Source organism: Brachypodium distachyon, chromosome 2 (assembly GCF_000005505.3).
Source record: "Brachypodium distachyon strain Bd21 chromosome 2, Brachypodium_distachyon_v3.0, whole genome shotgun sequence".
NCBI classification, from domain to species: domain Eukaryota; kingdom Viridiplantae; phylum Streptophyta; class Magnoliopsida; order Poales; family Poaceae; genus Brachypodium; species Brachypodium distachyon.
Window position 1 is genome coordinate 16,729,618 of NC_016132.3, and position 13,932 is coordinate 16,743,549.

Genomic DNA, 13,932 nt, shown 5'->3' on the forward strand with positions numbered 1-13,932 from the left:
CCCAAAATATTCGTCCGGCTCCGGCGGCGAAAAAAAACGAGGCCAGCGTCGTCCAGCAACTTGTTTCATTCCATTTTCCATGTGTGTTTTTGTAAGCAATAGTCAAACACCTATACATGCATAATTTTGCTCCATGTCATGTGGAGAAGCTGTCCTGCATTTCGGCGGCAGCCTGCAGATTAATGCGTCGGTACTGGGCATGACATGGTCACATGCATGCTTGATAGTGCATATTTTGAAATGAAGGATTTGTCAACCAGCTGACTAGTGTGTATTATTATTATTATTATTATTGGAATAAACTGCCGTAGTTAGCTCTAACTGATCACTCCAAGCGTTCTTAGAAAACCACATTTGGCAGCACGACAAAAAAAGTTACACCAAAAATCAGGAGCACCGCCGGAACAGAATATTAGTCACGATGGTTTTTCTTTGGTAAAGCAATAGGAAGGACATACTGAGCATCTAGGACCGGGTAGGACACAAGGGACGACAGCCTGGGGGACAGGCCAGGTAGGGGTCCCGACGAAGTGTACATGTATACATAGGTTGTCACAACTCTCTTTTTCACAGATTGACGTATTTGATTTCGTTAAGACAATTTTTGACTACAAATTATTCCATGGAAGACGAGGTTTTGAGTGTACTAAAGCATTTTGGTTGGAGCGCCGGTGGTTTGCTAAAGTAATACTTATAGTTTTCGTACTAATTGATAAATGGATCTTATGGCTATCAGTAGAAATAATCTGCTCTCGCAACTCTTGAATATAGAGTAGTTGTTTGGCATTCCAATCCGGTTCAATAATGCACTTTCTCGGAGGAAGTACTTGGTGCTGCATATTAAGTCTGATTCATATTATTTCCTCCGTCCAATAAAGGATGTCTCAATTTTGATTAAATTTGAATGCATTTATACACTAAGTCATGTCTAGATACATCTAAATTTTGACAAACTTAAGACATCTTTTGTTGAACGAAGTAAGTACTGTATTCTAAAAAAAAGTCTTAAGTCATATCACCGTGCTCAATAAAAAGAGCCAAAGAACCCCAATAGAAAAAATATTGGGAAAAGTTATTTTCTATAGACTAATTATCCGTCGACAGCTCAAGGTCATATGCTATAATTACTTTCGTGAATTTTTCAACTTTAGATTCATTAATTTTTCAATTTTAGCACGTGGGCGCGGTGTGCACGTCCACATGCTTGTACCGGATCGATGTTCGATGAGAAGTGAATTACTCTAACCTCAGGCATAACCTCAGATGGTTCCCTTTAATTCGGTGAGAAAGAAAGAAAAAATAACATTTAACTGCGCCCAAAATCGACACACGAAAACATCAGCGTGAGAAGACAACAAAAGCAGGATCCGACAGAATGCCACGGAACAACTGGCGCGTGCAAACTGATATGACAGGCCGATAGTAATAATAAAAACGGTGACATCGACACTGATGAAAATTTTCGTTTCCATTAATCCAACGCGTTAATTAATTTAACCTTTTTGCATGCATCAAGCCCGCAGCCGCTTACATCATTTCCAACCGGCTCAGCTCATACATGCATGCACAAACACAAAACACAAACACACCCGATCCTTTACTCATTCAAGCTAGCTAGCTAGGACCACTCACTCTGACGATCTTTCTACATCCGAAAGCAAAAGGATTATAAATTTTAAAAAGTTCAAGGAGAGGTGCAAGCGAAACGACGCAGAATTCCCCTGCAAAATGCAAACTTTCCTGGGACAGCCGAGATTAAAACATCAATGGCCTACGCCGGGGCTCGGCACGGACCGCATCAACCGCGCCGCCCTGCCGCCGTTCACCGCCGAGAACCCCCTCGCCGTCCCCTCCGCCGCCGCCGCCGCCTCACCGCTGGCGCCGCTCGGCGGCGACACTCTGAGCACGAGGCCGCCTTCGAAGTGCATCACCTCGCCTTCCTCCTGATCCGCCGGCATCTTGCGCCCTTCGCACTTCGGCGAGCAACGGAGCAGAAACACCAGCAGCAAAACCATGGCGACAGACGCCCACAAGCTCCTCTTGTTGCTGCCGCGATTACACGAAACGGCCATGCCGAAACTGGCTTAATTGAGCTTAAGGAAGAATGGAATGGAGATGAAATGGAGCAGCTGGTGCTAATTGGCTTGCTCTAGCTAGTAGCGGTTGCTGACTGCCTTGGCAAATGAAGCTTAATTGGCACAGAGCTAAGCGTGCTCCGGCTCGATATATATAGGGTGCTGAGGCCTCTCTGTGTGCGTGCGTGCGTGGACGATTCCTTGCTACTGGCTTAGAATTCCTTACGACCAACTGCCGGCCTGCAAAAAAAGTACAGGCATATTCTCTGAAGGAAACAGCCTAGTCTAGTTTTATTCCATGTTTTGTTTAAGCAATATATAGTCAATACTGCAACCTTGCTACATACAGAATTTTTCGCTCCGTGTCGTGTTCTGAAACTCTGAAGAAACTGCTGCCGAAATGTCATTTTGTTTAATGCGTGGCCGATCCAAATGTCAACTGTGTACACCGGCGGTGACATGGGTACTGAGGCGAGTAGCACTTATAGTTAAGTTGTTAAACCTCTGATCAAGAACTTGTCAACCAACTGACCGGTGTGTTTTTAATGTCCAAACCTGGGAGTTATTACTTACTCCCTCCGATCCTAAATTGTTGTCGAAATATTACATGTATCTAGACACTTTTTAAGAATAGATACATTCATATTTGGACAAATTTGAGTCAAGAATTTAGAATCAGAGGAAGTAGTATATAACTTTTTTTACAGCGGACGTTTACAAAGAAACTACATTTGGCAGCATAAAGCGTGGTTCATTTGCATGACCAAATCATCTCTGACGTGAAACGGCACAACGAATCTTCGACTAAATTACTATACTTAGTAGGAAAATTACGTTTTTTACAGCGGACGTTTACAAAGAAACCACATTTGGCAGCATAAAGCATGGTTCATTTGCATGACCAAATCATCTCTGACGTGAAACAGCACGAATCTTCGACTAAATTATACTTAGTAGGAAATTACGTTTTTTACAGCGGACGTTTACAAAGAAACTACATTTGGCAGCATAAAGCGTGGTTCATTTGCATGACCAATAATCATCTCTGACATGAAACGGCACGAATCTCCGACTAATTAGTACTCCCCGAATTATGGGCTTCTACATACGGCCTGCAACTGCAACCTTTCTCCCCGAATTATAGGCTTTAGTTTCTCTGAATAAATGAATTCTTAGGATGCATGGCGTTCTTGACCTACGGCTACGAGAATTAGAAACAACCAAGCTATTTTGGCATCGGAATGTGAGCACTGGTTCAGCAAGGAAAATCGGCCGGAAAGGAATCGAAGGAGGCGGCGAAAACGATCGGTCGTCAATTCGTCCAAGACCGAGGCCTCTTTGGACGAACGGCGAAGAGCCAAAGGGAAGCCAAATCTGACCTTTTTTTTCGGTTCCCATGTGCTCGCGTCCTCGTGCGAGCCGGTCATCCATCGAGGTAGCTAGCTAGCTTGGCTTACTCGTGGAAATTAAAGAGACGCTGGGCATATTCGTTGCTTCAAGTCTGATAGCGTTGTTTTTATGTGCGTTAGTAAACCTGGAGAAATTTTTAGGTTATCATCGGCAGCGGCCGTGATGGTTTTGCAAAAGTTGGGGAACTATTCAAGGCAAAGCTAGCTGAATTAGAGGCTTGTATATAGTTTTAGTTTTACTAGGATTGGCCAATCGGTTTTGCAAGGAATATGCCAAAGCCTAAATTAATCACTTAGACGGTTAGAGATTGCTTGATGCCCTTACTAAATTTCATTATGCTGAACTTATTTAATTATTTGCACTAGCTCTCGCGCGAGCCTCCAACCAGTGACTCCCTATGGTCTCCCTTGCCTTGGACGGCCGTTTTGGCATGGGAGGCCGGGGGGTCTAGGGTTTCTCTGTCGACTGCAAGACGGACACACGGTTGCAGGAGCGATGGTTTCGGATAAGTCCCGTTTGCCTCAGTTTCGTCTAGGATACCATGAAGAGTTTCATGCACCGAAACAGTTCACCGAAAAGGTCAAGCTGATGGGAAAATGAGGGAAATTCACTTATACTTCAACACTATTGGGTTTTGTTTTCTTGCTTCGACCCCATATCAGACCAGGGTTAGATTGAAGAGAATATCGTCGCAAACGCCTTGCTATTCAGTGGTGGATCCAGGGTTTACGAACCAGATTGGCACATTCCACGTGCATATATACATTTATATGATTTTGTGTCGATGCATCAAAATATATTATCAAAAGTATCATATAAAACAGTCCTATCCGGTCTCCTAATCTAACACACATGTTTTATAATCTTCGGTTTGTGTCGAATTCATGTGTAGACATGAAGTGCACTCGTTTCGCTCCCATCATTTGGGGCTGGAATCTTGACATTCATTTTTGAATTTTAAGAGCCAACTTGTTTGTCTGGCGGAGAATTGGATACATGAATTTAACCAGAAATTCCATAGATCGAGATCGCATCTGTACCTAACCCCAATTCCGCTCTAAAACACATCATTCCTCTGGATCTGTTTACTAATCCTGTAGCAGACAAATATGATTTTTTTTGAATTTGAATTTCAAATCCAACCAAAAAAATATTAACTGTCAACATTTTGATCTCATTTCATTTCTACTGCTGAACGAGCTCTTTGGGCACCCATGGGCCATGGCAGTGCACTGTAACCCGCCAAGAAAAGCCGTTGCATAGATTTGGCGGACAGCTAACATCAACCCATGCACGCATATTAAGAACCAACGTTGCTGAAGGCTGAAGCACGTTGTAGAATTGCGTCCGTATACCCGGCTGTTGTCGATTTGCGACGACGATCCAAGGGACCAAGGAATTAACGGATCTCCTGAGCGGCCGGACCCGAACGGCGCCGGGAGCATATACGAACAAACACAGAGCCGGTTGTCCCTGCCATGCCCTGCTAATAAATTAAGCTCCGCTCTCCCGTAGCCTGGCCGCGCGCACGTACCTCGTTCCAGTCGTACGCGTGTTAGACGATCGATTCAGAGGCGTGTCAGCGTCGCAGCTAGCAGGAGTATAGCTGTATTCGTCGCTGTCTTGCAGAGAGAAAAAAGGCCGCCAGCAGAACTTTGTCGCGTTAAGCCGTTAATTCCCGGCACGTACGAATACAATTCAGGGGTTGATTTGGTTCGTACGTACCAACACGGCGGAGGTATAACCAAGCCAATCCACCGCACCGAATTTCACCCGACCAATCCAACCTAAACCATTTACTACTCAGGGAACAGTATAGCTCTTCGATCCAGACCAAAAGCCAGGCCATTTTGCCTGAGGTCTTTTACGGTCCTTTTAAACCACCGTGAACCATCCATTTTATTAGATCTGGAGACTCATATTAATTTATATCAAAACAAAACAAAGTATCATTTTATTAGATCTCAAGGCTCATATTGATTTATATCAAAACAAAACAGAGTATCAAAACGTGGGAGGACAAAATCGTCCGGTGAAAATATTCGCCGAATACATACAAGCGGCTTCCCTGGGAGGTAAGAACGCACACCAAATTATCACATATGTGGATCTACTATGGATATGCGATCTACTGTTCTTCGCACAAACAGTTGTTCTCCCAATTTGTCTATTTCAATATTATTCTTTTAGTCAATTCTGTATAGATGGATGAGAGTACACTTCACATTACCACATGCATTTTTGTGTCTCAGATTTCTCGCATGAGTCATCCAATCGATGTCATAATCGCTTCCGACCAACTCGGTGAGACGAACCTAGCCATGCTCTCGGATTTTTCAAATGCCTCACGGATTAAAAAGTCAACTTTTGGTCAACTCTGTTGCCTCATCCGATGAACCATGTAGTCGTCCAACCAATTCGGATCGAATTTCTCACATGACTCGTGGTTTAAAAAGTCAACTTTCGGTCAACTCCATCAGCTCATCCGATCCAGCTTATAGTCGCTTCCGACCAACTCGGCGAGATGAACCTAGCCATGATCTCGGATTTCTCACACGACTCAGGGTTTAAAAAAACAATTTTTGGTCAGCTCCATTAGTCGATTCCGACCAACTCGGTCACGGCGACGGAATCACGGGATGCGTTTTTTTCTCACGGCGATAGGACGAGATGCTATCGATCTATTGTGATGCTGATTGGCAGGACTAGGCCTAGCCCGAACAAGATTTTTTTTTGCGAGAATTAAGATTATTATTTTCTCGTGAAAAAAACAGGTTGCACGGTAAAAAAATATAAATACCCCTGCTAATTGACGTTTTACTGCTCATTCCTTCCTCTAGTATCAAAAGGCACCGTAAAAAACCTCTTTTGCTTTCATATGTTGTATAACCCATGTACTTTTACGTACGTACGTACATCAAGCCGATCAAAGAAAAGAGCCGAATTGGTACCATCCAACGGGGGGAATCGACTCGAATGGATTCCAAGAGGAGGAGGGGGAATAGCAGGGGTTCGCGGAGATACCCGGCGGTGGAGCGCCGGAGAGTAGGACCGTCCAACACGACGTACGACTGCAGTCCAGGACTCGCTACTCGGTGTCGACCTGCAGTGGACGGGGTGAACCTGTGGGCTGAACCCATGGGCTGAGCCCAGTTCGAATGAGGTGGGCCGAAAGCCTGAAACCAATCCCGCACCCCATTCCCTAGCCATTCCAGCCCCCGCACTACGCCAGGGACGGATCCGAGGTTCACGAACGAACCGTCCAATCCCGTCTTCTCGTTCGCAAACCAACAAAACACCACCAACGAATCCTCTTCGATCCCCGGTCGATCGTGCGCGTCCGGGCATCCGGCAACGGTGAAACATCGCTTTCCTTCTTGTTTCACCCGGGAGGCTGCGTGAAGGTGTGTCTGGTTAATCAATTAGGATTTTGGAGGCAATGATGTGCGTGGCCACGAATTGGATCCGTGAGGTTTCGATCGCCGTTGAATTAATCAGGTCGCATTGCCTGTGTAGATGAGTGTGTCAGGGTCGGATAGCGAGGCCTCCCGGCGGTCGTCCAAGAAGCCCAAATGTACAGGCATTGCTCCCGTTTCGTCATCATTTCCTCTTCAATTTTGACGCTTTGTTTTTTCTGTTGTTCCATCTGTTGATGTGTATCTCCTTTTTAGCATCTCAAACCATTAGGCATCCAAATTGTCATCTCTGTCTTTAGAAACTGTTATATTTTTCAGAATGGTGGAGGAATTTTATCGCAGGTTCCCAATTTCAATTTGCATACGTAGAAACTGTCAAACTGACATTGGAGCAAATATTTCAGGTTCAGAAATTGTTGCTACATGTTTCTGCGATTAACTCGAGGCCCCTTGTATTTTCTCCTTGGCAGATTCTAAATTCACGCAGCAGGAGCTTCCAGCATGCAAGCCACTGCTGACTCCAGGAATTGTATTTACTGTCCCTAGCCATTTATCATTGCCGCAGCAAAGTATCTTGATTCGAATCATCAAGTTTTCTCAAAGTAATCTAGACAAGACATGAATGCTAATAGGTGATCGGCGCCTTCTCGCTCATCGGCATCATATTCGTCCCGATAGGGCTCGCTTCGCTGTCAGCGTCACAGGAGGTAGATATATAATACTTCCTCCGTTACATATTATTTGGTGCAGATTTAGTACAAGGAGGAGGTATATGACTGCAGACAACTGCATAAATCTTGATCATTTGCCTATTGCAATACTTCAAGAAATGTGTTTCAATCATCTGCAGAAGAAATGCGTTTCCTGATCTATCATTTATTGCGACTAATGTAGATTGTTGAGCTGGTGGATCGATATGATGAGGAGTGTGTTCCCGCCAGTGACAAGATAGGGTTCATTCAGGACTCCAAGGTCGACAAGGCGTGCACCAGGAAGATCACGGTGGGTTTAAGAAGCAGAAATGTGTTTGTTTTTTACCTGATTACCATACAGATATATATAGCTGAACCTATTTCTCAGTTATATATATGATCTCATCATGAAGCTTGCACATTTTCTTTTCTTTTGAAGAAACGTAGCTTGCACCCTTTGAACGTCCAGTAAATTAGTACTCTGTGCTCAGAAATGTATGTCAGATTTTTTTATTTGTGCAGTCTCCAATTCAATAGTTTGACAACACTTTTCTGGCAATAGTATGGTACACAAATAACAGTAAGAGAAATCATGTGTTGAAAATTTCAACAGAAAAATCGACCAGCTGGTAGTATTCAGATGCAGTACTGATGACAACATAGCATCTTGATTTCAGGTGCCCAAGCCTATGAAAGGGCCGATACACATCTACTACCAGCTGGAGAACTTCTACCAGAACCACCGGCGGTACGTCAAGAGCCGTAGCGACAAGCAGCTTCGGTTCAAGGACTACAAGGACCCCGTTGGCGTGATGAAGAGCTGTGACCCGGAAGCCGTGTCCGTGGACGGGTCCCTCATCGTGCCCTGCGGCCTCATCGCCTGGAGCCTCTTCAACGACACCTACGCCTTCTCCGTCAACAAGAAGTCCGTCTCCGTCAACAAGAAGAACATCGCCTGGGCCAGCGACAAGAGCAGCAAGTTCGGCAGCGACGTCTTCCCCAGCAACTTCCAGAAAGGCGGCCTCATCGGCGGCGGCAAGCTCGACGACAAGCTGCCGGCAAGTGCACTGCACTCAGCGATCAGGCATTTTTGCTTCTTCTGAACTTCAATTTCGTGTTGTTTGTGGCAGTTGAGTGAGCAGGAGGATCTGATCGTGTGGATGAGGACGGCGGCGCTGCCGACGTTCAGGAAGCTGTACGGGAGGATCGAGGCGGACATGATGGCGAGCGACGAGATCACGGTGGTGATACAGAACAACTACAACACCTACAGTTTCGGGGGCAGCAAGGCGCTGGTGCTCTCCACGGCGTCGTGGATCGGCGGCAAGAACAACTTCATCGGCGTCGCCTACGTCGCCGTCGGCGGACTCTGCCTCTTCCTCGCCATGGGCTTCGTCGTCCTCTACGTCGTCAAGCCAAGGTAATAGATGTTGAAATGTCAATTAAGGCCGTCGTTGAGATGTTGAAGGGTATGTATGTAATGTGGTTCTTGGTGTTGCTCGTTTTGACCGGTTTCAGGACCCTTGGAGACCCATCGTATCTGTCGTGGAACAAAGAGACCGATTATGCACAATGAAGGACTAAATCTTTTGGTGTTTCATGTGTGTTCTGTAGAAGCAGAGGTGGTGTCCTCAAGTTTTGTGTTTGCTCTTGTCCCTTTTCTTTTTCATTCGCCGTTCGTGAGCTAGGAAAAGCATACATGGTGATGCTGATACTCGTTAGAGGATTCGCATGTACTCCGTAGTATAATGCACCGGCAGCTGTGCTCATTTGACCCCTCCCTGGGAGCTGTTCTGTAAGTGCCTGTTTGTTTGTTTGTAAGAAGGGAAGCACAGACCTCTTTTTTTCATAATCTTTTTTGTAAAGGATGTACTGTGAGAGAACTTGCGTCTGTCTGTCCTCAAGGTAATTAACCAACGGATATGCCAACGGTCGGTGACCTTTTTTCCAATTTACCAACACCCAATTTACTTTCAACGGTCAGTGAATTGCATAGAACCACGATATTTGCCGGTACCTGCAGAGAAGCACCACTCTATTTGCCGCTTCCAACCTGCATGTCGAGCTCACCTCATCCCTCTGACCCTCTCATGCTTTGGATTGGAAGCACCCATCCCCACCTCTGTTCCTCTCGCCTCCGTCCCACAAGCGTTGGCGGCGAGCTCCTCCCGCCTACCTTGTCTCTTCCGAGCTCTTCCTCACGCCTGCTCCGGCTGACACGTACGCCACCATTGGTGAATACTCCGGGCACGGCATAAGTGCAACGAATTCGACATGGACGTTATCATCGCGCGTCGGTCCTTACCGAAGGCCAACTCTAGCAGCTCCCCACTTCCTCCCTCTCACTTCTCGTCCTCGCCGGGGCATATCAAGTTATGTGCAAGCATACCAGAGGCGGGCACGGCGTACGCACGCGCTCGGCTCGACCCGTCGACCGACCATATTTCTACCGTGCACGCATCATACATATGCAACCTTACAACTTGTCTGCTGCACGCGGCGTCGGCATCCATCCGGTGCCAAACTCCGGAGGAAACTAACCGGGCCGGAAACAGACAACGGCGGCGTCGCCATCGCTAGAGACCTCTTTGTCACGTGGCTTCACGCAACCGCCGTCCTTGTGTGCGTGGCGTCCTCGGGCTTGGCTTGCGCTGGACGCCTGGATCCACGTGGGACGCTCAAGGCTGAACTGAACCACGGCGTCCGTCCCCGGCTACAGATCTCATCAAAGGTTCGTTTCGACGAGTTCCATTGACGAGTAGAACCAGAGTGTTAAACGGAAGGACATATCAGCAAGAAAACCAAACGGCCGCCCTTTCTCCTGCTTCGGCTCCGATCGCGCTGGAGCCCGCCTGCGTTCCCTGGTCGCACGAACCGCCAATGGCTCCGTCTCTCCTCTCTCCGCCGCTGGTCGCCGGCTCGCTCGCGACGCTCCGCGTCTTCTCGCCGCCGGCGACGTGCTCCCGCCGCGCCCAGCCCGCTGGGTTCGTGAGGATCGGACGGAGAGACCCGCAATGGAGCCGGAGTAGGCGGGGAAGGAGAGGCCTGGGGATCCGCGCCTCGACGGCGGAAGCTGAATACGGGACTTCGGAGGAGGATGTGGCCGACGATTTCTACTCTGTTCTAGGCGTCGTAAGTGCTCTGGAACGATCCTTTCTACTGTTGCAAGTGCTGCTATTTAGTGGAGCGGTGCATTTTTAGGATACAACATTTGTTGTGGGAATTTTGTTACTCAGGACTCAGGAGACCATTAAACACTAGATTAATTTGACACATCATGCCACTCGGTAGCAAAACGTTCTTAGGCAGTCTAGATTAGGAGGGGGGAAATGATGACTCAGATATTATTTCTTGTACTGATTGTCGTTGGTATGTATAATGGGTTTTATGCTGATCGATGTAGAGCAAATTTAACGCTTGATTCTCCCACCACCAGATGCCAGATGCAACCACCGAGGAAATTAAGAAGGCATACTACAGCTGCATGAAAGCGTGCCACCCCGACCTTAGCGGAGACGACCCTAACGTGACCAGCTTCTGCATGTTCGTCAACGAGGTTTACGCGGTACGAGCATTCAGTAAAGTCTTTGGGTTGTTTATGGATTCAAAATTGCACATACAAATTGCTGTGGAAGAAGGCTTTTTTTTGCATCCAAATGCTCTCTGTTTACAAAGCTAATGAGAGGTATGTGGAAGAGAACAGGTGTTGAGCGATCCGGTGCAGCGTGCAGCGTATGATGAGATCCATGGGTACACGGCAACGGCGACCAACCCTTTCTTCGACAGCAATGCGTCCAAGGATCATGTGTTTGTCGACGAGTTTACCTGCATAGGTATTGATAATTTTTTAGGAACAGAACTTTCTGTTTGCTTTTACATAATGCAATTGGCTAATTTTATGTTTTTCATGTCAATTCAGGTTGCAGAAATTGTGCCAACATATGCCCTGGTGTCTTTGAAATAGAAGAGGACTTTGGGAGGTCAAGAGTCTACTCCCAGTCGGGTAGTACGGACCTAATTCAGGATGCCATTGATAGTTGGTGAGAATTTGAAGCCTAGCATGATTGTTTGTTTAGACCCTGCCATTTATCGACAACACTATTTATACATTCTTGCAACCTGTTCATATTTCTGAAGAAATTACTGTTTTTATATTTTCATGATATAGTTTACAAATGCCAAGGTTGTTGCAGTAAACTTTCTCATGTCATTTCCAGCCCGGTTGACTGTATCCACTGGACTTCGGCTGCACAACTTTCACTCCTCGAGAATGAAATGCGAAAAGTAGAGAGGGTGAATGTAAGATGAATTTCTATCAGAAACAGTTTTACATTTTTGTGTGATCAAATCAAACTTCAGTAACTTTTGTGGACTTTGTGGTTCACTTTGGTAGTTTTTTGTTCTCAGAACTTCTAAATCAAAGTATGCACAAGAAATTTTCTGTGTTGAACCTGATTCTTCTTTAAGCTAGTATATATGCTAATGGAAGTTTCCAATTTGGGGCAGGTTGGGCTGATGAGTGCTGGGATGGGAGTTTCAGTAGATGTGTTCCGAATGGTAATAGTCTCTTCATTGATGTGATTTTATTTGGTTGTCTAATTTACTCCGCAGTCATGCTCTCAAGATTCTCTATTCCTTTGTTGAGGGTTTGACTCTACTAGAGTAGTAGAATGCAATTTAGTTTTGTTCAGGACCTACAAATCTGCAGATAAGTCATATGTTGCGATTATTAATATATATACTCTATCTGGCAGGCAAGTGCACGTTGGGAAAAGAGACAATCAAAAGTCTTGGTATAATATCTTCCCATTTGTTCATATATGGGACAAAAACTGAAGAAGAGGCATTTGTTTGCGAATGAACTAAACTTTTTTTATTTGTCAATCTGTTTGCTCTTTACAGGAAAAAATCAGAACACGGATGGTGAACCAAAAGAATTCAGACATGGGTAGCTCGTGGAGTGACATCTGGGGATCTCCATCCCGGTATCAAAGCAACGGTAATCCTACTACAGATAATATATTTTGTTAATCATACATGGAAATGTAGCAATTTGCATCTCTTTTCCTGAAAAACAGAAGGTTCTCAAAAGAAATGTGTGTATTTCACCGTTATATTGCTGACTCTGATTGTGATTCTGTAATACTGTCAGACGAAGAAGCAGCAGAGAGAGCGGATAGAGCGGCCAGAGCTGCTAGGCGATGGCGAGAATACTCGAGGAAAGGTACCGACAGGCCTCCGAAATTCAAACTTCCTGAGGCAATTGGCAACAAAGAGTAATAATAGAATAAAGAAATGCTTTATCCTGCATATATTATGAGCTCACATTTCACTCCCTGTATGTATAGTATAGTCTAACATTGCGCAGAGAGATTCGGGTATGTAGGTCGCTCTTTCTTCCACTCAGATTCTCATTTTCATCTGTAAAGTGGTGTCCTTGGATGTAGTTGTGATGCTGATGACCTGTAGAGCACAGCACACACACTGAATTGTAAAGCAGTCAAAATGTATAACAAGTATGTCATGTACATTCTCCTGCGCGGCAACTTGAAATCCTAGAGAAGCATATTTTTCTTATGTGTGTGCTTGTGCAGATGAATTCCGGGGCAAATTTCCTTTGGCAGCAGCCCGGTAAAGCCCCAGTGCTGAACGGCGGCGGCATCTGCCCAAGGAGAACTTGCCCAGCAATTCAGCTGGACATCTCATGATCTCATAAAGAACTCTCCTAGAGTCCTAGCTCCTCCCCCTTTGTGATGCTTTGTTTGTTTCATGTGTGGGTTGCACAGGTTTAATGGTCACTCTGCAACAGGGGCCATTTATACTGGCCCTTCCAGCCTGCAGGACGAAAGGCAGCATGCCCTTTTGCGGTTGAGCACAGCATGTTCCAAAGGCAGAATGAGGATATACTGTAGGATAATGCCCGGTCTAGGCTCTAGATAATTATCATTGCATTGCGTGACTCTGAGAAATGGACCTGGAAAATTACTCTAGAATGTAAAAAGAAAAGAAATCCAAGCTACAACATTTTTCTTTAGTTAACCAAGTCGTCTGTTTTTTACTTAGAAATCAATCGATATATTAGCCATCGGATATTAATCCAATGATAGAAAGTGAGAGATGAGAGAATGAAAATGATCCTCAGATCATAATCAACGGACGTGGACCGATATTTAAGGCTCATTTAAAAAAACCAGACAACTTAGAAATAGCCGCACGTTTTTTTTAAAGACGACTATTTTGTAACGCAGTATGAGACAAAGGAAAGGCCACTCTTAAATTTCTATTTTTAATCTTTGTTGCTGAAACGCCACTCTTTTGTTTTTCGAAACGAAGTAATTA

At 45.4% G+C, this 13,932-nt stretch overlaps 2 protein-coding genes across 2 annotated transcripts; both read left to right on the plus strand.

The window, feature by feature from the left end:
* Nucleotides 1–6,746: 6,746 nt before the first annotated feature.
* On the plus strand, nt 6,747–9,544 carry LOC100843644 (ALA-interacting subunit 3). Its single transcript, XM_003565959.4, has 8 exons — nt 6,747–6,889; nt 7,002–7,059; nt 7,372–7,430; nt 7,534–7,608; nt 7,796–7,903; nt 8,271–8,651; nt 8,724–9,013; nt 9,112–9,544. The coding sequence occupies exons 2-8, from the start codon at nt 7,002–7,004 to the stop codon at nt 9,167–9,169; spliced, it is 1,029 nt and encodes a 342-aa protein (XP_003566007.1). The 5' UTR covers nt 6,747–6,889; the 3' UTR covers nt 9,170–9,544.
* A 756-nt stretch (nt 9,545–10,300) lies between these two features.
* LOC100841326 (chaperone protein dnaJ C76, chloroplastic) lies at nt 10,301–13,170 on the plus strand. The gene is made up of 9 exons (XM_003567997.4): nt 10,301–10,725; nt 11,030–11,158; nt 11,297–11,426; nt 11,513–11,633; nt 11,811–11,892; nt 12,100–12,150; nt 12,348–12,386; nt 12,496–12,592; nt 12,746–13,170. The coding sequence occupies exons 1-9, from the start codon at nt 10,474–10,476 to the stop codon at nt 12,871–12,873; spliced, it is 1,029 nt and encodes a 342-aa protein (XP_003568045.1). The 5' UTR covers nt 10,301–10,473; the 3' UTR covers nt 12,874–13,170.
* Nucleotides 13,171–13,932: the final 762 nt, after the last annotated feature.

What these genes read in the sequence shown, in the direction of transcription:
- LOC100843644 (XM_003565959.4), top strand. Translation starts at nt 7,002, where the DNA reads ATGAGTGTGTCAGGGTCGGATAGCGAGGCCTCCCGGCGGTCGTCCAAG. An exon ending in CACTGCTGACTCCAGGAATT is followed by an intron (nt 7,431 to 7,533) that starts GTATTTACTGTC and finishes GAATGCTAATAG; the next exon opens with GTGATCGGCGCCTTCTCGCT. An exon ending in CTCTACGTCGTCAAGCCAAG is followed by an intron (nt 9,014 to 9,111) that starts GTAATAGATGTT and finishes GACCGGTTTCAG; the next exon opens with GACCCTTGGAGACCCATCGT.
- LOC100841326 (XM_003567997.4), top strand. Translation starts at nt 10,474, where the DNA reads ATGGCTCCGTCTCTCCTCTCTCCGCCGCTGGTCGCCGGCTCGCTCGCG. An exon ending in AGAGACAATCAAAAGTCTTG is followed by an intron (nt 12,387 to 12,495) that starts GTATAATATCTT and finishes TGCTCTTTACAG; the next exon opens with GAAAAAATCAGAACACGGAT. An exon ending in ATCCCGGTATCAAAGCAACG is followed by an intron (nt 12,593 to 12,745) that starts GTAATCCTACTA and finishes TAATACTGTCAG; the next exon opens with ACGAAGAAGCAGCAGAGAGA.